Source organism: Bos grunniens, chromosome 1, assembly GCF_055505025.1.
Source record: "Bos grunniens cultivar Pamir isolate PY7600 chromosome 1, Bosgru_T2T1.0, whole genome shotgun sequence".
Taxonomy (NCBI): Eukaryota; Metazoa; Chordata; class Mammalia; order Artiodactyla; family Bovidae; genus Bos; species Bos grunniens.
The window spans coordinates 119,196,262-119,219,033 of NC_141165.1; the positions used below are offsets into that span (position 1 = coordinate 119,196,262).

General features: G+C 36.1%; 1 protein-coding gene across 1 annotated transcript in view; it reads left to right on the plus strand.

Moving 5' to 3' along the window:
• The window catches only part of PROS1 (protein S), a 64,325-nt gene that overhangs the window by 37,026 nt on the left and 4,527 nt on the right, over window positions 1-22,772 (plus strand). The window contains exons 8-14 of the mRNA XM_086321474.1: window positions 2,773-2,894; window positions 5,772-5,887; window positions 9,526-9,715; window positions 14,859-15,026; window positions 16,478-16,646; window positions 18,710-18,858; window positions 21,875-22,100. Of these exons, the coding sequence (XP_086177600.1) occupies window positions 2,773-2,894; window positions 5,772-5,887; window positions 9,526-9,715; window positions 14,859-15,026; window positions 16,478-16,646; window positions 18,710-18,858; window positions 21,875-22,100 (1,140 nt within the window). The remainder of the gene's footprint in view (window positions 1-2,772; window positions 2,895-5,771; window positions 5,888-9,525; window positions 9,716-14,858; window positions 15,027-16,477; window positions 16,647-18,709; window positions 18,859-21,874; window positions 22,101-22,772) is intronic.

Here is a 22,772-nt window from a genome sequence, read left to right on the forward strand (position 1 = left end):
GCTTAGATGTGTCATAGGGTTATTTTTTTTTTTTTAAATCATGGATATGTACAAATTATCTCACATCCTCCTCTGATTTTTTAAAAAATTTTAAAGTGAGTTTAATATCATGACTGAAAGTGAAAATTTCTCAGTCATGTCAGACTCTTTGCAACTCCATGGACTATACGGCCCATGGAATTCTCCAGGCCAGAATACTGAAGTGGGTATCCTTTCCCTTCTCCAGGGAACATTCCCAACCCAGGGATCGAACCCAGGTCTCCCCCATTGCAGGTGGATTCTTTACCAGCTGAGCCACCAGGGAAGCCCAATGTCATGACTAAAACTAATTAAATTAATAGTAATTTTAAGTGTACAATTCAGTGATATTAATTATAGTCACACAGTTATGCAGCCATTACCATTATCTGTTCCAAAATTTTTCTGAACAGAACTCTGTAGCTGTCAAGCGATAAATTCCCCCTCCTCCCTTTCCCAATCACTGACAACCTCCAAACCCTACTTATCTCTCTGTGAATTTGCTTAAATTGATAATAGTCTTAGAATAGATTTTTTTCGACTATTTATACTCCTTTTGAGATTTTGATGTCTTATATCCTCACGTACTCAATAAACAATATCTCTTCCCACACACCATTTCTACTCTCCCAGCCCTCCAGATAGAAATTACCATGGTCAGCCGTAAGCATTTGCAGATTTATTATTAGCCAACTTCATCACATTGTATTGTATTGTATTGTAGTTATATTCATTGTATATGTTGAATAACTACAAATTATCATGAGGTGGCCAAAGTATCGGAGTTTCAGCTTCAACATCAGTCCTTCCAAAGAACACCCAGGACTGATCTCCTTTAGAATGGACTGGTTGGATCTCCTTGCAGTCCAAGGAACTCTCAAGAGTCTTCTCCAACACCACAGTTCAAAAGCATCAATTCTTTGGCACTCAGCTTTCTTCACAGTCCAACTCTCACATCCATACATGACCACTGGAAAAGCCATAAACTTGACTAGACAGACCTTTGTTGACAAAGTAATGTCTCTTCTTTTTAATATGCTATCTAGGTTGGTCATACCTTTCCTGCCAAGGAGTAAGCGTCTTTTAATTTCATGGCTGCAGTCACCATCTGCAGTGATTTTTTGGAGCCCCCCAAAATAAAGTTTGCCACTGTTTCCACGTTTCCCCATCTAGTTGCCATGAAGTGATGGGACCAGATGCCATGATCTTCGTTTTCTGAATGTTGAGCTTTAAGCCAACTTTTTCACTCTCCTCTTTCACTTTGATCAAGAGGCTCTTTAGTTCTTCACTTTCTGCCATAAGGGTGGTGTCATCTGCATATCTGAGGTTATTGATATTTCTCTTGGCAATCTTGATTCCAGCTTGTATTTCATCCAGCCCAGCATTTCTCATAATGTACTCTGCATATAAGTTAAATAAGCAGGGTGACAATAAACATTCTTGACTTAATCCTTTTCCTATTTGGAACCAGTCTGTTGTTCCATGTCCAGTTCTAACTGTTGCTTCCTGACCTGCATACAGATTTCTCAAGAGGCAGGTCAGGTGGTCTGGTATTCCCATCTCTTTCAGAATTTTCCACAGTTTATTGTGATCCACACAGTCAAAGGCTTTGGCATAGTCAATAAAGCAGAAATAGATGTGACATACATATATATACAATATTTTATTACTTTAGTCATGCTATTCAATTTCAATAGTATTGAGGGCTCACTAATTTTGGGGTTCTATTTTAAGACATTCAAAGGGGTTCTCATTTTAAGGGGTAACTATGCTATAGCAGTGTTTGAGTTTGGGAATTTTCAAAGATCACAGGGTATATTCATCTAAAAGGTCAAGGATCTTACATATTTCTAAAGTGTATCTAAGCTGAAGCATCTTATTACAACTTTCCAAGAATGATTTTCTTAAAGTATGGATTGGGACAGGGACCATAGAGAAAATTTCACGAAATGGGAGGTAGTAGCACATTAATATTTTTTGTTTTTTTATATCTTTGATAAGTTAAGAAATAAATGTATGTCCTTAAATTTATTGCCACCATAAATCATTGCATTATGGAAAGTGATATTTTCTTGATATAGTCATTTAATCTCCAACTACATTGTTGTTTAGTTGCTAAGTTGCATCCAGCTCTTTTGTGACTCCATGGACTATAGCCAACCAGGATCCTCTGTCCATGGGATTTCCCAGACAAGAATACTGGAGTAAGTTGCCATTCCCTTCTCCAGGGGATCCTCTAGACTCAGGAACTGAACCCACATCTCTGGCTTGGCAGGTGGATTCTGTCTCTGTGAATCACATTAACCTTCATTTAAAAGGGATCTTTTCTTCCCTTCCCTTCCTTGTCTCCCTGTCCTCGCCTCCACTCCTTCTTTTCCCCTTTCTTTTCTTTTCTTCAAAGCAAAGAGTTAAGAAGAAAATGTCAATGGAATGTATATGATCAAATTCGACAGTTACACTGAGACTCTTGTTTTTTTCTTCAAAATCAGAAAATTAGCGTAGTTGTTATATCTTTATTAATTACTGAAAGTTAATCATTAAATTTGTTGATTCAGGTATATAAACAAATTGAAACTACATTTATGACTCATTTAAATTTCTGTGGCAAGTGCATACAGGTGATTTGATGTCAAAGAATTTCTTTCACTAAGGATTTATTATCACTGATTATCTTATACTAAAATCAGAATAGTCCTTCTTCTGTTGGGTTGAACATTTAGGAGATATTAAAATTTATTTTCTCTTTTCCCCCAGATGTGGATGAATGCGCTGAGAACTTGTGTGCTCAACTTTGTGTCAATTACCCTGGAGGTTACTCTTGTTACTGTGACGGAAAGAAAGGATTCAAACTTGCCCAAGATCAGAAGAGTTGTGAGGTAACACTTTGCAATACTAACCTTCCCATCTCCTTTTAAAACTGAGATCCAGTTACTTATTTCCACATAGTTGAGGTAAATAAGAATACAGATTTCTACTATAGTTGCTATAGTTCAAAGCAAGCTATGAGTCACAATCTATATACTAATTTTGACCACGTAATTTGGTAGACATTGTGAGGGACTTCCCAGGTGGTGCTAGTGGTAAAGAACCTGCCTGCAAATAGAGGAGACATAAGAGACGCAGGCTCATTCCCTTGGTCAGGAAGATCCCCTGGAGGAGGGCATGGCAATCCACTCCAGTATTCTTGCCTGGAGAATCCCAGGGACAGCGGAGACTGATGGCCTGCAGTCCACAGTGCGTGACAAAGAGTTGGGCGCAACTGAAGCGACATAGCATGCATGTGGATAATTAGTGACTGGATTAAGAAAAAGCTGCAGGGCCACAGTTCAGAGAGTGCTCATCTGTATAGCCTGTACTTTTATAAAATGCAATGTGTATATTTACTTAAAAAACTATAAAAAGCTAAGGGTTACATTTCTCTTTGTGAGAAAAAATCTTCCATAGAAATTTCAGTGGAAACATTTTTCAGTGTCCACTTTTATCACACTCTGACAAGTTTGATCATGGCTTAGGCATGTTAGTACTTGCAAGAATGTGCATAAAATCTCAGGTGCAAACAATTTTGTCAGAGTAGGATTTAGTTGAGGTTTAAGTATATCGAAATTCAGAGGGGTCAGTTTTGTTATTCTCTCTCCAACTTGCTTCTAGGTTACTCAAATTCAATTCATAATTGATCCAGAAATTGAATGTTGCGGGGTAGGTTCTAATATTTCTTCCACTGAAGAAATTTGAAGCTCTTTTTTTTCCCCCTAAGTAAGGATCACATTAGTGATCTTTAGTCCAATTCATGAATCTCTTTTAATTTTTTAAAGTGAAAGTGAAATGTCATGCTTATGAAGTAGACATTAAAAAAAAGAAATACCCTTAACTGATTATTTAATAGTCGTTGATTTACACATACTCTCTATCTGCTACCAAGAGAAGCTGTATATGTTTTAAAAATGTCAACATTTCATATTATGCTACCTATTTGGTAAAGGAAGGTAAGGAAAGCTAGTTGGTATATGTAGTAACTTTGGCAGTACTTCATTGAAATATATTATGTGCATGTCTATTTTGTAATTTGATATCCTATTATTTCAGTATTTTTTGTAGTTACACATTGCCATCTTCCTTGGAATAGATTTATTCTAAGAGGAAATGAGATATTATTTTAGGACCTAGATTTAATACAGTGCTGTTTCCACAGTTCTCCCCAGAATATCCCTAGATATATGCCCAAGAACTTCTCCTTAAAAAACTTTCCATTTAAATGTTTGTTTTTACTCTTAAAAGAAAAAAAAAAAAAAACCCTGATAATAGTTCATTCATGTGTGCTAAGTCACTTCAGTAATGCCTGGCTCTTTGTGACCCTGTGGGCTGTAGCCTGCCAGGCACCTCTATCCATGGGATTCTCCAGGCAAGAATGCTGGAGTGGGTTGCCACGCCCTTCTCCAGGGGATCTTCCTGACCCAAGGATCGAACCTTCGTCCTTTATGTCTCCTGCACTGACAGATGGGTTCTTTACCACCAGAGCCACCTGGGAAGCCCTGATAGTAAATCATCTGACTCTAAATTTTTTTTTTTTTGGTAAATTCCTTGGAGATTATGATGATCTCTTACTTTATATTTATCCTGTTCAGGTTTTTCAGCATTTCCTTTGATATCTAGAGAGCACACTTTTGCTCAGAAAAAATTTGGCTTAATAAGACTTTAAAACAAATGGAGGGTGAGTGGGGGGGAGGCTCAAGAGGGAGGAGATTTATGTATAGAGATAGCTTATTCTGCTGTAAAGAATCTGCCTGCAATGCAGGAGACTTGAGTTCACTCCCTGGGTGGGGAAGATCCCCTGGAGAAGGGCATGGCAACCCACTCCAGGATTCTTGCCTGGAGAATCCCATGGGCAGAGGAGGCTGGTGAGCTACAGTCCATGGGGTCACAAAGAGTCAAACACAACTGAGCGACTAACAACATCATAGCTTATTCACTCTATTTTACAGCAGAAACTAACACAACATTGTAAAGCAATGGTACTCCAAAGAAAAACAAATAAGCTAGGTACAAATAAATAAAACTGGCTCAGTGGTAGGGAATCCACCTGCCATGCAGGAGCCCACAGGAGACACAGGTTTGATCCCTGGGTCAGGAAAATCTCCTGGAGGAGGGCATGGCAACCCACTCCAGTATTCTTGCCTGGAGAATCCCATGGACAGAGAAGCCTGGCGGGCTACAGTCCATAGGGTCAGAAAGAGTCAGACATGACTGAAGTGACTTAGCATGCATTATTGGAGATTACACTGATGGACTATACAAGGAAGTAAAGGATACTGCTTTGTTATTACCGTGGGTATTCTGCATGTATTTTATTGTATCAGAGAGGATATGTTTGACAAGAACACTGCTGCTTCTGCTGCTAAGTCGCTTCAGTCGTGTCTGACTCTGTGCAACCGACCGCATAGATGGCAGCCCACCAGGCTCCCCTGTCCCTGGGATTCTCCAGGCAAGAACACTGGAGTGGACTGCCATTTCCTTCTCCAATTCATGAAAGTGAAAAGTGAAAGTGAAGTCGCTCAGTCGTGTCCAACTCCTAGCGACCCCATGGACTGCAGCCTACCAGGTTCCCCCTTCCATGGGATTTTCCAGGCAAGAGTACTGGAGTGGGGTGCCATTGCCTTCTCCAGACAAGAACATTAGGAACCAGAGAAAGCATGATATCCTGACACATACACCAAGCAGTAACCAATGCTTTTTCTTATTTTTTGCCTTTTCTCCAGGCTGTTCCAGTGTGCCTTCCTTTGGACCTTGACAAAAATTATGAATTGCTTTACTTGGCAGAGCAGTTTGTAGGGGTCGTTTTGTATTTAAAATTTCGTTTGCCAGAAACCACCAGGTGAGGTACCAATGTCAGTGATAATTACAGAAATAAGCAGGTCAGGACAGAAAGGAGTCACTGAAAGGTTTTAAATCCATGAAATTTTATTAACAATCATATAATTTAGGTGCATTATCAATCAGATGATATTGGGTACCCTAAATTTCTTTTTTTCCTTCACATATATTTTTCACGCTTGAATCATTTGGGGTTGTTCTAGGCTGATCTTCCCTAGTGATCATTTTACGTTAAGCCAGAGTTCTTCCTATTCTAATGAATACATATTTTTAAAAAGCTAGAAAAGAGGATTTAATGTATTTGTGAAATTTTCATTCTTTTTTATGCTTTCTAAGTAATGGGAATAATTCAAGAAACTGCTTTTAGAATATAGTTATATTCATAATTATTAAGGAAACTATGATAAGATTGCTGAAGTAGTATATTAAAGAAATGTGTCACATGATTTTAGTTGACTTAGTACTTTATCTCCTCTTCCTGTAGTTGGGTTGACTTTGGAGAGGGAGTAATTGTTTCTGTTTTTGAGTCATGATGCTACTTTATCAAATTTTCTCAGAGCCATACATTGTTGGAACTAGGGGAAGAAAATTGGAATTTTGTTGGAATAATGGAAAGTAAACATTTGAGACTGATTATACAATCCAAATTTTAAAATATTTTAATTAGATAAGCATGTATATTTAGAATTTAATCCGTTAGATATATGAGTGAATACTCATTAAATAATTCAACTCAATTCATAGAAATTTTATTATTAAGGAACACTGAAATTTATTCACTGATATAATTGTGCCCTTTCAGCACTCTGATTTTCCCAAAAATGTGGTTTTCCCCTTTAACATCTCAGAGCAAAGAATATCTTCTAGTGATATAGATTGGAGACAGCCTTTCCTTGCTATGAGAATAATTATGAGAGAGAAGAATTAATTATCTCAGACACTTTCAGAGGTATTCATTTCTTACCGTTCACAAAAGCTTGGGCTGTAACATCAGATAAAATTGGTCAAACAATTGTTTTCTTTCAGTATTTATTATTTAGTTTAAACTTTTTATTGAGGTATTATATGTATTTGTATATACACACACATAAACACACAGAGAAATATATACATGTAATATACATATGTCTTACATATACAGCTTGATGAATTTTTATAAGCTGCCACCTGTGTAAAAGACACAAAGAACAGCTAATGCTTTTTGTTTCTTTTTTCGCAAATTTCTTCAACTCTGTTTCCCAGGGTCAAAAACTTATGCTGCCCCAAAGTTAACAAGTTCTCTTTTTTCACTCTGCAATACTTCTGAAAGAGAATGAATTATTCCCCAATGTACTGAATCAGTATGCTGATGTACTCCAGACAGAAAATATGCAGAACACAACTCTTTGAATTACTGGTTTAGCATGTTTTTACAAAGAGAAGGAAATCATCTCCATGATAGGATCAACTTCTAGAAGATCCTGACCATACACAGATTCAGGTTTTGGCAAGATAATATATGCTTCACATCAGCAAAATGTGATGAATATGAAAGAGAATAGAAGGCCTTACTCAGAGCAAAATGGTTCTTTTTAAATATAATCGGAGTTCCTTGAATTCCTAGTATATTGTGATCTACCCAACAAGCTTTACTCCACGTTTACCTCTTTATAATATTTCCTTGGAATTCTCAAGGCTAGAAAGTTCGTTCTATCACTTTTTCTTTGTTCTATTTGAGGTAGGCTTGTGCCCATTACAAATGATGCCTCTGTTACTATTACTATTGTATACAGAAAAGGAAAGAGTCTGGGATTCTTTCTTGCCATATTTAATAATTATCTGAAATCTTAATTTTTTAATTTAAATTACCTTTATGTTAACTTAACTCAGATGACTAGTAGTTATACAACTATTTTTCCTGTTTCGTGTTTACCTTTTTTCAGTCACTTTGCTTTACTGGTCCCTTGGAAACTTTAATGCTGATTTTCATTAAAGTATTGTAAGGCCATGAATTGATATATGTTATTTTTCAGTCCAGCATTCTTAAGATTTTTATCCTTCCCTGTAATAGCTACATATATGTTCAATGTCTTAATAGCAGCAGGCATTGTTAGAGCTCAGTTCAGTTCAGTTCAGTCTCTCAGTCGTGTCCTATTCTTTGCAACCCCATGAATCGCAGCACGCCAGGCCTCCCTGTCCATCACCAGCTCCCGGAGTTCACACAGACTCACGTCCATTGAGTCAGTGATGCCATCCAGCCCTCTCATCCTCTGTCGTCCCCTTCTCCTCCTGCCCCCAATCCCTCCCAGCATCAGAGTCTTTTCCAATGAGTCAACTCTTTGCATGAGGCGGCCAAAGTACTGAAGTTTCAGCTTTAGCATCATTCCTTCCAAAGAAATCCCAGGGCTGATCTCCTTCAGAATGGACTGGTTGGATCTCCTTACAGTCCAAGGGACTCTCAAGAGTCTTCTCCAACACCACAGTTCAAAAGCATCAATTCTTCGGCACTCAGCCTTCTTCACAGTCCAACTCTCACATCCATACATGACCACAGGAAAAACCATAGCCTTGACTAGACGGACCTTTGTTGGCAAAGTAATGTCTCTGCTTTTGAATATGCTATCTAGGTTCGTCATAACTTTCCTTCCAAGGAGTAAGCGTCTTTTAATTTCATGGCTGCAGTCACCATCTGCAGTGATTTTGGAGCCCAAAAAAATAAAGTCTGACACTGTTTCCACTGTTTCCCCATCTATTTGTCATGAAGTGGTGGGACCGGATGCCATGATCTTCGTTTTCTGAATGTTGAGCTTTAAGCCAACTTTTTCACTCTCCACTTTCACTTTCATCAAGAGGCTTTTGAGTTCCTCTTCACTTTCTGCCATAAGGGTGATGTCATCTGCATATCTGAGGTTATTGATATTTCTCCCAGCAATCTTGATTCCATCTTGTGTTTCTTCCAGTCCAGCGTTTCTCAGATTGCCTCAAATACATGGCTATATCTTTTAAACTTTCCTTCTGTGTACTCCAGTATAGTGATTTGTGCAATTAGAGTTTTGGAGAGCTTTTAAAATTAAACTAACAGATACATTTAAAAGTTTTTGATTTTACCTTCCTTTACCACACATGAAGACTTAATTATGTTAGAAATCATTCAGATACTATCTTGTACATTTCTGTGAGTGATTCCTTCCTGACATATATGAAATCATAGGGATAATTTGCTCTTTGATGGATGAACCAATCATGGATTAAACATCTTTTATTAATCATATATGGATACGGAAGAAAGAAAAAGAATCTTCATGTTAGATTATATAGTATATAAAAGGCTCTGAGACAATATGCCTAATATTTGTACATGTGTATTCCAGCATTTAAAAGAGCTTTCAAAACAAATGCCAAAAGATGAAAAATTTATCAAAGCATATGCTCATTTGGAAAAAAGTTTCCACAAATAAGCAAGAAAGTAAAACATCTTGATTTTAAGTACACATGGAGCCAGAGATAACACAAGAAGAGCTTAATCCTGCCCTTTTTTATTTTTTCTAGTGAAAGAGTTGTCTCTTTCAACATACTGCTATTTGCCAGTTCAAGAGTAAAAGAAAAACATGATCTTCAATATTTCTCACTATTCAGGCTCTCTCTTTGTCCATTGTTCAGATTTTCAGCTGAATTTGATTTCCGGACATATGATTCAGAAGGTGTTATCCTGTATGCAGAATCTTCTGATCACTCAGCTTGGTTCCTGATTGCGCTTCGTGAGGGAAAGATTGAAATTCAGTTCAAGAATGAAAAGACAACCAAAATGACAACTGGAGGCAAAGTTATTAATGATGGTTTATGGCATATGGTACGTTTTGCAGAACTCATAAAGAATCATTCCATTCTGATGCAGTTTGTATAAAATCATTAATCATTACTTTAATAGTGATACCAAACCAAAATAAGTTTGGGTTTATCTGATGTTGTGTGAAGTGTATTCTACACACTGTAAATACCTGAAATGGTCTGAGAAGTTTTTCTCTCTCAACAGTATGGATTTCCCATAACTGAAGTTGTTTTCAGTTATTAGCTTTGTTAGAAAGAACTATTTTGTCTTTAACTTTTTACCTTTTTTAGTGGCTGTCACTGGTGAACTGTGATATTGCACCTATAAGGTCAAGGGTTGATCTGGGACAACTACACTGGATAGACATCAATATTTTTAATGTAAAAGAGAAATACATGTAGTAACAAAATTAAAAATTTAATTTAATTTTAAATATTATCATATAGACTAATGGATTAGTACAAATAGGATGCACTAGCTGAAACCAATTAGAATGCTTAGAAACTAGCATTTTTAGATAATCCCTAAAAGTGAGTCTTTATTTGAATAATCAAGAATAGAACTTTAATCTACTGTATGCAAATGGAACTTATCTTGGAGAAGGGATTACTGTTAGTCTACAGAGAGGAGAATGTTAATTAAATCAATGCTACTTTCAGTAGAGAAGATCCGAGAAGATCAGCTTCACCTTAGAATGTGGTGCCCCAAAGAGACACTTTCTAAGTCTATGGGAACTGACAAGAAAGGTCCATGTTAAGCAGCCATGTAAAGTCATCACTAAATTATTTCATTATATCTATCCACTCTTGCAATCATATATTCAATAAATATTTAGTAAGCATGTTTAAAATGCTATATTCCTGAGTCCAAGGGGCTGAAATCATAGTAGAAGATTGTCCATGTTCTTTGAGGTTAGACTCTCACAGTTTAATAGTGGATGTGGCATCGTGAACCAATATGGTGTAATGTGAAATATGTTACAGGAAAGTGTAATAAGGAATAGTTGGGTGCAGATGTGGTTCACCAAAAAGGGGGCTATCTGTTGATTGGCAGCCATGGATTTTGGGCTCCTAACTTTGAAAGAATTGTGGCTTCACAGGATCAAATGCAACTGTCAGAGAAGTTGTTAAAATTCTTTGACTTATTTTGCTTATTACTATAGCTTTTTTATCACCTTGCCTACTACATCTGTATCTGTAATATTTCATGCATACCACTATTCCTCCAGTATACACTTTAATGCCAGATGTCCCTAAATCACCTATCTAAAACCACTAAAATCACTTTTACAGTAAAAGAGAGTAAACAGAATTCTTTTTCCAATGAGTTTATACAAATTGAAAAGATCAGCTGTTTGAAGGTGAATTTAAATACATTTCTATGTAGGATATAATGTATATAAAGAAGGTAAATATTTATCTGTGAAGTGATCATGAGTTGCAAGTAGTATTTATTGAAGAATTGTTCATGAGCTATATCCTGTTAAAGACAGAATACGGGTTGAATGGAAGGCAGATGTTCAGTTTCATTCATCTCCTATATTTATTATTCTTATTAAAAAGAAACTATTATTTAATGATATGCCCATGTTTTAGCTAAGCATTTAAATTAAAATCTCCCTCTATAAACTGAATACAAGTTTATAGAAAAAATAAAATTTAAGAACATTAGCAAGTCAGAGACAAACTTTGGTAATAAATTTGGTGCTGTTGTTTTTTCTTTCAATTGTAATTCAATATTTTAACAATTTTTGCATTTTCCACCCCACTGATAAATAGGATTTCTTTTTTCACTCCATACCTTTTATATTTAAAGATAGTATGGTAGCATGGTAGTCCTACTAACTTATAATCCTGATGAATTGTTAATGAATTATACTGTTTCAAACAAATTTATGCAGCACAGGAATTATTTAAAATAAATAAATATTTTAAATAAGTATTTTAATTTTAATTAATGACAAAGTGATTAAGTTAAACTAACCTATAAACTAGACTGTTCACTTTATAGCAGTTGTTTCACTAATTTTAAATTATTTTAAAATTTTAAATAAAATGTTAAAAATAAGAAATTAAAATGTATAACTTAGAATTGTTTTGTAATTCAGGTAAATAAAATTGAATGTGTAATGATTGTCGTTAGAATGGCTATAACCTGTAGGAATATTTATTCTTATAAGTGATTATTGATAACTTATAAGTGATTATTATATTTCGTAGCTGGGTATAATCCTAATATTGGTGGAAAATGTATAATTTGTATAATTTCATTTATCCAACAAAATATTTTATGAGCACTTTCTGTGCTATTCCTTCTTCTAGGTGATGGGGATGCAATAGTGAATAAAACAAAAGTCCTTGCTCTTATGGAGCTTGCATTTTGGTGATGAGATGAAAACCACACATGTGTCAACAAATAGCTATGTCAGATAGTGATTAATGCTATGAGGAAAAAGAAAAGCAAGGCCAGGCAGTAGAGAAGGATGATGGTGAGTGTGCACATGGAATCAGAAAAGCCATCTCTGATGGGATTACATTAAATCAGAGACTTGAGGGCACATGACAGCAGACATTTTGGAAAGAAGATAATTCTGTGTCACATGAACAGCAAACACAGTCTTAGGCTAGAGGATGTGTTTGTTTTTATTTGCGCAGCAACATGAAAGTGAGTGTAGACGCAGTGGAGTGAAAGAGGGAGAGAGTAGTAAAAACTGAGGTCAGAAATGTGGTCTGGAATAAGACCTTGAATTTTATGTTAAGTAGAAACACCTTAGATGATTTTGAGAAGTGATATGATCTAATTTGCATGTTAAGAGATGATCCTGGTTAGGACCTAATGACTTTGTGGAAACTGTAGAGAGTAAAGATAGTGGCTCAGTGGTAAACAATCTGCCTGCCAACGCAGAAGACATGGGTTCAATCCCTCAGTTCAGTTCAGTCACTCATCATGTCCAACTCTTTGCGACCCCATGGACTGCAGCGCACCATGCTTCCCTGTCCATCAGTAACTCCTGGAGTTTGCTCAAACTCATGTGCATTGAGCTGGTGATGCCATCCAACCCCCTTCTCCTCCTGCCTTCAATCTTTCCCAGCATCAGGGTCTTTTCCAAGGAGTCAGTTCTTTGCATCAGGTGGCCAAAGTATTGGAGCTTCAGCTTCAGCATCAGTCCATTCAATGAATATTTAGGACTGATTTCCTTTAGGATGCACTGGTTGGATCTCCTTGCTGTCCATGGGACTCTCAAGAGTCTTCTCCAACACCACAATTCAAAAGCATCAATTCTTCAACACTCCACTTTCTTTATAGTCCAACTCTCACATCCATACTTAACTACAGGAAAAACCATAGCTTTGACTAGAGGGACCTTTGTTGGCAAAGTAAGGTCTCTGCTTTATAATATGCTGTTGGGGTTGATCATAGCTTTTCTTCCAAAGAGCAAGTGTCTTTTAATTTCATGGCTGCAGTCACCGTCTGCAGTGATTTTGGAGCCCCAAAAAGTAAAGTCTGGCACTGTTTCTATTGTTTCCCTGTCTGAAGTGATGGGACCGGATGCCATGATCTTAGTTTTCTGAATGTTAAGTTTTAAGCCCACTTTTCCACTCTCCTCTTTAATTTTCATTAAGAGGCTCTTTAGTTCTTCTTTGCTTTCTGCCATAAGGGTGCTGTCAACTGCATATTTGAAGTTATTGATACCTGAGGTCCAGTCCCTGGTCTGGGAAGATCCCACGTGCCTCGGAACAGCTATGCCCGTGGGCCACAACTGTGGGCTTCCCTGGTGGCTCAGATGGTAAAGAACCTGCCTGCAGTGTGGGAGACCCGGCTTCAATACCTGGGTCGGGAAGATCCCCTGGAGAAGCGAATGACTACCCAGTCAAGTATTCTTGCCTGGAGAATTCCATAGACAGAGGAGGCTGGCAGGCTACAGTCCGTGGGGTTGCAAAGAGTCAGACGTGACTGGGTGACTAACACGTTCACTTTCACAAGGATAAAACAGGATACGGGATTAGGAGACTATTGCAATAACACAGTGAAAAGATGACAGCTTTGACTGCAGTGTTGATAGTAGGAGTGCTGAGAAGTGGTCAGATTCGGGGTATATTTTTAAGATCCAGCCTCTAATTTAAGATAGACTGAAAGCTTTTGGAAATTCAGCATAAAGGGGGCCATAAAGACACCAAGATGAGTTATTGTCAATCTGTGGTTTTAAACTCTATCACATCCAATATACTTCTCTAAATATTATATTAAAAAGAATATAATTTCTTAAAAAATATGTTTCAATATGTAAATACTTAAATTCAAGTATAATATTTGTCAAAACTTGCTCCTATACATAGAATAACATAAAAGCTACAAATGAAGGCTTATGCTGGGGTGTTATTTTACTTTAGAGGATAATTTTTCCTTTCCTGTAGTAGTGCTTTGATATGCCTATTGTCTGGTCACCCCGATTGATAAGTAAATGCAGAGTTTGCATTTTGAGTCCTACAGTTTTACATGAGGAAATTGCAGCAATGGTTCTTCAAATTGCCTTTATAAGAAAAAAAATTTTATTGTTTACCACTACTTCCAATTTTTTTAGAAACCCAAACTACTTTCAAAATTGGAAAACCCAATTTAATTTAATGTATTATGCTTTCTTATGACCTCAACTACATTTGAATTTTGAAACAAAATATAATTTGGGTTTAATAAACATAATACTGAATGTACTAGCTTCTCTTAATTTATATTAAAATTTATTTACATTATTGATTTCATATTTATACTATCAGACAAATGCAAAATAAGAGCACTTAAAAGTTTCCCAAGATTCTGTAGAGTGACTCTCTTTTTTCTAAACTGTTAATTTTATGGCACACTGGGATTGAAAGATATATATTATAAATGAATGTTTAAATGTGATAGAAAAATACTGATTTTTAAACTTTAAAATATGGTGTTGATTTAGTTTTGATCAAGAATTATCACACTAAAATGCATTTTTATCACCTTTATACTAATTTGACATGTGAAATGTATTGGAACAAATTAACAAGTGCATTAAAATGATTACTTTGGAAATTTATGTACTGGAATAATAACAGGATTTTTCAATCTTAGTGTTTCATATGAAATGCAGTAATGTTTGGTTGTTTGATAATTTTTGTCTTTTTAATTGTAGGTCTCTGTGGAAGAATTAGAACAGAGTATTAGTGTAAAAATAGCTAAAGAAGCTGTAATGAATATAAATAAGCCTGGAAGCCTTTTTAAGCCCACCAATGGGTTTCTAGAAACCAAAGTATACTTTGCAGGAGTACCTCGGAAAATGGAAAATGCACTCATTAGACCGGTAATGATCCAAGCTTGTATCATTCATCATGGATGAAATCTTTCATCTGTAATAGATTTGAAAATGTATTTTTCTGAGAGTCAAATGAAGTTATTTTGTTGAACACACCAACTGTGAAAACTTGAATTGAACATGGAAAAATAACATTATCAACCTTTGAAATTATAGTAAGGAAATAAGAAAATGAATGTAGTGTTTTTGAGCCTGTTTAAATTCCCAGTATTACTCATGGAGAAGTAGATTTTTAAAAATTCTTCAAGCATCAGTTAAATATTACCATCATAATAGTCCATACTCAGCCATTAGACATATAAATGTATATATTTGAGTCCAAAAGTACATTATTTTCTAGAAGCCAGTCAAAGTAAGACTTTCTTAGGTCTGTTTTAGGACTAAAATTTGGGAGACAAGTATAGCATGTAAGGTGGAATTTTTAAAAGAAAATCTTTGATGGGAAATAAAACTGCCGCCTGTCATAAATTGAAGCTAGATATAATAGACGATTTTTCTATATGTGTTGGAGAAGGAAATGGCAACCCACTCCAGTGTTCTTGCCTGGAGAATCCCAGGGACGGGGAGGCCTGGTGGGCTGCCGTCTCAGGGGTCGCAGAGTCGGATACGACTGAAGCGATTTAGCAGCAGCAGCAGCAACCTCTGTGGAAAAGGTTTCATGAAGGAGACTGATCACTGACCTTGAGGAGTTTAAAATTTTTCATTTGAAGTCATGGATCTGCCAATTTTACACTTACTGATTTAATTTAAATATTTACTACTTTTTATATATTTCAGTTGCCTTAGCTTTTAAAAGATTTGTGATATGATATAAAATCTGAGTTAGTTAACTCATGTTAGAGTGAATATATCTGTCCTTTGAAATTGATAAAATCAAGACATTTTAAAAGAAATAAATTATTCAAAAAGAATCAACTATTTATGAAATGGCTACATGTCTGAGTGTGGCAGGATGCTTTGGTGAGACTAAAGAATGCAAAACACTTTTGTTCCTGAAGAGGCTTCGTGTTTGACGGCAAAACAAACCTATGTTGTAAATACAGTTAATGAAAAACAAAAGCAGCTGAGAACCCAGGGCCACAGGTAAAAGCGTACATGGAACTAGAAAGCAGAAAAGTTAGTGCTGGATGATACAGGAGAGGCAGGTGGGGCTTAAAGGTGTTAAAAATCATTAGGATCCCAGTGAAGGTCTCTGATGTTATAAATGCACTTTTACTGGAAAAGACTGTCATCTGCAGGAGACCTTGAAAAAAATTTAGATAAAATTCTAAGTATTTTAAAATGTCATCAAAGAAGGAATTTTGCCCTTAAATGAAAACCTGTATCCAGTAATATAATCAATAAATATAGTAATATCAATAGATATAGTAATATGATCAATAAAGCCCCCCCTTTTTAAGTTTAAAATGCATTCATTGGTCTATATTTTATATTGTTAGATTAACCCTCGTCTAGATGGATGTATTCGAGGCTGGAATTTGATGAATCAAGGAACTTCAGGAGTAAAGGAAATCATTCAAGAAAAACAAAATAAGCATTGTCTTGTCAATGTGGAGAAGGGTTCCTACTATCCTGGTACTGGAGTTGCTCAGTTTAGCATAAATTATAGTAAGTGATCTCCTATTGTATCTTTCTCTTCTCACTAATGTTTAAATTTATTCATTAACAAATAGCAAAAATTCCTTGCTGTTTTGAATTGAAACTAAATCTGCGTCATATCTAAAACTGGTAGTATTAATTGCTTTTTCTCTTGACTATGGGTTATTTTTCTTCTGTATTTAATAATGTTTGGCTTAAATGTGGGTGTCAGATAAAACAGTAGAGACTGAGATAAATCATATTAACATTTGGAGATAAGCATATCTGTCCATTTGCTAGACTCTTAATGAGAGGGCTTGAATCAATCTAGTCAAGAGTTAAACTGCTTAGGTTTTCTTGTTTTCATGACTACCCTTCAAATTCCTTTAATATACATTGTGCTTAGGGTAATGGCTGGTTTGCCAGAGGACCTCTCTTTATCAATTTATACTTTTACCAACAGAAGAAAGTTTATGCTCAAGTTTTGTTTCTAATTAGAGAGTTGAAAAAGTAAATCTTGTAGTTTTAATTATCCCAGTTTCTAATGAAATTTAATATCTCACCATATTTTTACTAGGTATTTGTATATCTTAATTATTTTGTTGGCTTCTGTGTCATTTTCTGTTTTATGAGCTCATTATTTGAGCTACTAACAGTATTTAGTATGAATTTAGGGTTAATTTGAATATCTCTCATTTAAGAAAGAGTCATATTTTAACTTTATTTGCAGCCTTAAAAGTATTGCTGCAGTTTTAAGGAAGCATCTTACTATTGCTCTCTGTTTTCTTAACGTAAATTAATACAATGTCATTAACTTTAGCTCTGTTCTGAATATGAACATTTTTTTTAAAAAATGTGTTAATTGAGTTGATGATTGAATATAGAAAACAACTAGGCCCATGATAATTTGTTCCAATGGAAAAAAAGTTCTGAAAAGAAAATGAAGATAGTTTTATTGTACCTGAATTTACTTTCATAAGTAACTAACTAGTTGTTTCACAGATAACATAAATGTGGCCTACTTTATAATTAATATTTAATGCTACATTATAATTTCTTCATATCTGCATGTTCATTTTGAGTTTGTTAATGTCCTACAGTAAATTTACTTACTTCAAAATGATTATACAGGGGGTTTTTTTCCTCTTGGGTGGACTTTAAAGGATTATAGTGGAAAATGTAATAGTATTAGATGTGGCTAAATGGAAGAATATCTTGCCAAAGGAGAATTATTTTCTCCATTCACATTCACCCTTTTAAAGCCTCAAAGTGGTATTTGGACAATTGCTATACATTTATTTGTATTAAATGGGGAAGACTTCATTCAGATCTTAAGCTAATATTTTCAGATTATTAGTTTACAAATTATTTCAAATTATTAGAAATCAAAACTGTTTTGAAATCATATTAGTTCAGCAAATATTTGTTAAGTGACTACTGAGGAAAGCAGTAATGACAGAGACTTGCAGAGCTTGCCCTCTAGTTGTGTAGACTGTTGACCTAGTAATTAAGAAAAAGAATGTTAAGCATTATGATAAGAGAATTACAGAAGAGTTCCTAGGAGAATTTCAAAGTTAACTGTTGACTTCAGAATATTTCTCTATTATCAAACCATCCCACAGCCCTATGTATAGAGATCAGATTTTTCTTTCCCACTGCCCTAACCTGACTCCTATAAGGAAGAGAATACTGGGCTGGGGTTGGCAGCTGCACTCAGATTTTCCCTCAGAAATACTACAATAAATTTGTTGAACTTTCTCGTATTTTATTATACAACCACTATGAGATTTGAGCATTGGAGAGTGTGTAAGACAGAAGGGAGAGCTGTTAAAGAGCAACTGGAAAATACATAATAATTCTAAACACCACAATTCAGTTAAGGAAGAACTAAAGGATGAGGTTCCATCTGTGTGTTTCTTGCCTGCATTAAAAACTGTTTTCTTTTGCTCTGTTTTGCCTAGGTTATATAGATCATTGGGAAAGAACTAAATTCTTTAATATCACTCAAAGATGGCTTTGAATATTAATAAGATTAATTCCTCTGGTGCACTTAGGAGTACATTGATCCTGCTTCTGTTTCATTGTTTAAACAGAGAATGAATCCAATCCTGAGGCTTGGCAAATCAATGTGTCCTTGAATATTCGCCCATCAGCGGGCACCGGTGTTATGTTGGCCTTGGTTTCCGATAACACAGTGCCCTTTGCCTTGTCCTTGGTGGATTCCGCCACTGAAAAGCTTCAGGTAACTTTACTCTGAACCTTTATGATCCTTATTTTTTAATTTTTAAAAAATCAGTAACATGGATAGAATAACTGTGTTTACCTCAAAGTGATGTTTTGAAAATGAAATAACTTACATAAATTATTTGGCATGTCATTAAAGATTGAATAAATATTCATTATTGTTAGTTTTTTGCTGGCTTATTTCCATGGTTTGAACCCAGCAGTTAAGGGGATAGGGGAGAATGGAAAAACCTATGTATTGTATCTGTAGTTTAGATTAGGCAGACTCCCACAAAGGCTGCTTGGAACCTTCTCTGAGTTCGTAGAGATCCACCCTTATTCAGAATCTTTGAAGTATCATGGGACTTTATCTGTACTAACAGAATAGAAGTCAGTCTGATTGCAATCCACTCTGAAATATTCAGTGTCTAATTATAATTTTTTGTGCTTTCTGGTACTCTCTTTTCTCCCATAAGTAAATTAGGAAAGACTAGGGAAAACTAAAACCAGTCTATTTGGCTTCCCACTGGCAACTCTGCCTTGAAATTAGAAGGAAGAGCAGGAAACACTCTCGGATAAAAGAAAACATGAGAGTTATCAGAAGGTCTGTATTATTCAGCCTTCTGTTAGAGGCTCATAATTCTGTGCTTGTGTCATCCACAGTGGATTCCAGCAAGTTACAGCAAGTAGCTTTCGTGTGTGCCATGGTTGACTTGATGTTCTCTGGGACTTTTAGAAAGAGACATATAATTGAATAATGCCTGTAGTGATAAAAAGAGATGCTGTTTGCAACTTAAGGGATGGTTATGGAGAGTTTCTGATGGTTAACTGTAAGCAACCTGAAAAAATCCTGTTAAGTTTTGTCTCCAGTTGACTACAGGAGCTTGCTACATGTGGGTTTCAGCTAATTTGTTTTTTTTTTTTAAGCAAAACAGAAATCCTGCCTTCAACACTACATTCAGATAGTAGAGGAGGTTAACACGTGCCGTGTCCTTGATATTTATTTTATCTTGTCTATGTTTTCTGTGTTTCTGTAAATACTTCAGACTGTCTTTCTGCTATCTGGAAAGCATCATAACACCCACCTCCTTAGTTTTGATTTTATTTTCTCTCCCTTTTTATATTTCCTCTGTATGCTAGTAAGCTATCTGCATAGATGACTCTTGGCAAGGTGAGTAATATAGTGTATCAGCAGTTTGAAACATTCAGAAAATAAATAAATAAACAAACACACATATATATGTATGTATATAATGCTCAAAATTCTCCAAGCCAGGCTTCAGCAATATGTGAACCGTGAACTTCCTGATGTTCAAGCTGGTTTTAGAAAAGGCAGAGGAACCAGAGATCAAATTGCCAACATCTGCTGGATCATCGAAAAAGCAAGAGAGTTCCAGAAAAACATCTATTTCTGCTTTATTGACTATGCCAAAGCCTTTGACTGTGTGGATCACAAGAAACTGTGGAAAATTCTGAAAGAGATGGGAATACCAGACCACCTGATCTACCTCTTGAGAAATTTGTATGCATGTCAGGAAGCAACCGTTAGAACTGGACATGGAACAACAGACTGGTTCCAAATAGGAAAAGGAGTTCGTCAAGGCTGTATATTGTCACCCTATTTATTTAACTTATATGCAGAGTACATCATGAGAAACGCTGGACTGGAAGAAACACAAACTGGAATCAAGATTGCCAGGAGAAATATCAATAACCTCAGATATGCAGATGACACCACCTTTATTGGCAGAAAGTGAAGAGGAACTCAAAAGCCTCTTGATGAAAGTGAAAGTCGAGAGTGAAAAAGTTGGCTTAAAGCTCAACATTCAGAAAACGAAGATCATGGCATCCAGTCCCACCACTTCATGGGAAATAGATGGGGAAACAGTGGAAACAGTGTCAGACTTTATTTTTCTGGGCTCCAAAATCACTACAGATGGTGACTGCAGCCATGAAATTAAAAGACGCTTACTCCTTGGAAGGAAACTTATGACGAACCTAGATAGCATATTCAAAAGCAGAGACATTACTTTGCCAACAAAGGTCCATCTAGACAAGGCTATGGTTTTTCCTGTGGTCATGTATGGATGTGAGAGTTGGACTGTGAAGAAGGCTGAGTGCCGAAGAATTGATGCTTTTGAACTGTGGTGTTGGAGAAGACTCTTGAGAGTCCCTTGGACTGCAAGGAGATCCAACCAGTCCATTCTGAAGGAGATCAGCCCTGGGATTTCTTTGGAAGGACTGATGCTAAAGCTGAAACTCCAGTACTTTGGCCACCTCATGCGAAGAGTTGACTCATTGGAAAAGACTGTGATGCTGGGAGGGATTGGGGGCAGGAGGAGAAGGGGACAACAGAGGATGAGATGGCTGGATGGCATCGCTGACTCGATGGACGTGAGTCTGAGTGAACTCCGGGAGTTGGTGATGGACAGGGAGGCCTGGCGTGCTGCGATTCGTGGGGGTCGCAAAGAGTCGGACACGACTGAGTGACTGATCTGATCTGATCTGATATATATTTGACAGCCTCTGATAAATACTCTGTAACTTACAGTCCTGGTTTTTCTTTCTCAGAGACTTCACTCAGTTTGTCCCAAGTCTGCAGGATTTCTTGTGTGGCACAAATAAACCTTTCAGTCTTGCTGGATGTGCTTACTAAAGCAGTTTAAGTTTTCTAAGTCTTTTTCCCAACAAAGAATGATTCAACTCCTTCCTTTTCCATATGTAAGTTTTAAAATTGGGAAGGCTCATAAAAAGAAATTTTTTGCTTAAGATACTACTTAAGTTCCCATTGGTTTCTTGAATTTTCAGAACCTGCTGTACATTCATTCACATCTTAGCTAAACCTGGAGTTTGTAAAACTAATGCATATTCAAAAATAATGATTATGATAATAGAAGTTTTTTCATTTAAACTTGAAGGCTCTACCATATTTTCCCCACCTCATTGAAATTCAGGTTTTTGAATTTTAAAAACCAAAATCTCTTTTATTTGGCATTACTCTTAGTATTTGTTTATAACGAGTCTTTGTTCTTCAGGATATCCTGGTATCTGTTGAAAGTATGGTAATAGCTCGGATAGAGGCCATAAGTCTGTGTTCCGATCAGCAAACCTTTCTGGAAATCAGAGTCAACAGAAACAATTTGGAACTATCGACTCAACTTAGAAAGGATAGCTTCCACTCTGAAGACTTTCAAAGACAATTTGCCATCTTGGATGAAGCAATGAAAGGAACAGTGGTCACTTACCTGGGTGGCCTTCCAGGTACCTTCTCACTTTGTCTTTAGTTTTAAAAAGTGTATTTTCAATGAAATTGATAGTATTTTAAATATGCAATTTTAGTAAAACAGCATCTGTATATATAGAGCATATGTAATTGTAGTAATGGGGCATCAGAAGGGAAGAGAAAATTCCAGTAACCATTATTCTTTTCCTGGGGGCTTGCATGAACACTTCATTGGTCATTTTTATTTAATTTTTTTAATGGTAAACTGAAACTAACCAAGTTTTGATGCATTTGACTGTCCTAGCCAGAAATGATTTGCCATTTTTATTTTATACTCACAGTTGTCACTGAGTTTAATATTTATTCTTCAGTTCAACCATCACTCACCCAATATTTATTAAGACCCTATGTCTCAGGCCATAGAGACACATCAGGAAACAAATGGATACAATCTCTGCTGTTAAGACCTTTACCATATAGTGACAGAGACAGATATTAAACAACTGATTATGAAAATATTTAAAAAATTAAAATTTTCATAACTTCTATGAAGGAAAAGTTGGGGTTGCTTTTAGAGCCTGAAAAATGAGGCCTTGATCTGGTTGTGGGGGCCAGGAACAAGCTCTCTGAGGAAGAGAATAAGATACAACTCTGATATTTGAAAGATTAAATGAAGTTTACCAGGTAATGAGGGTGGAGATTGGAGCTAG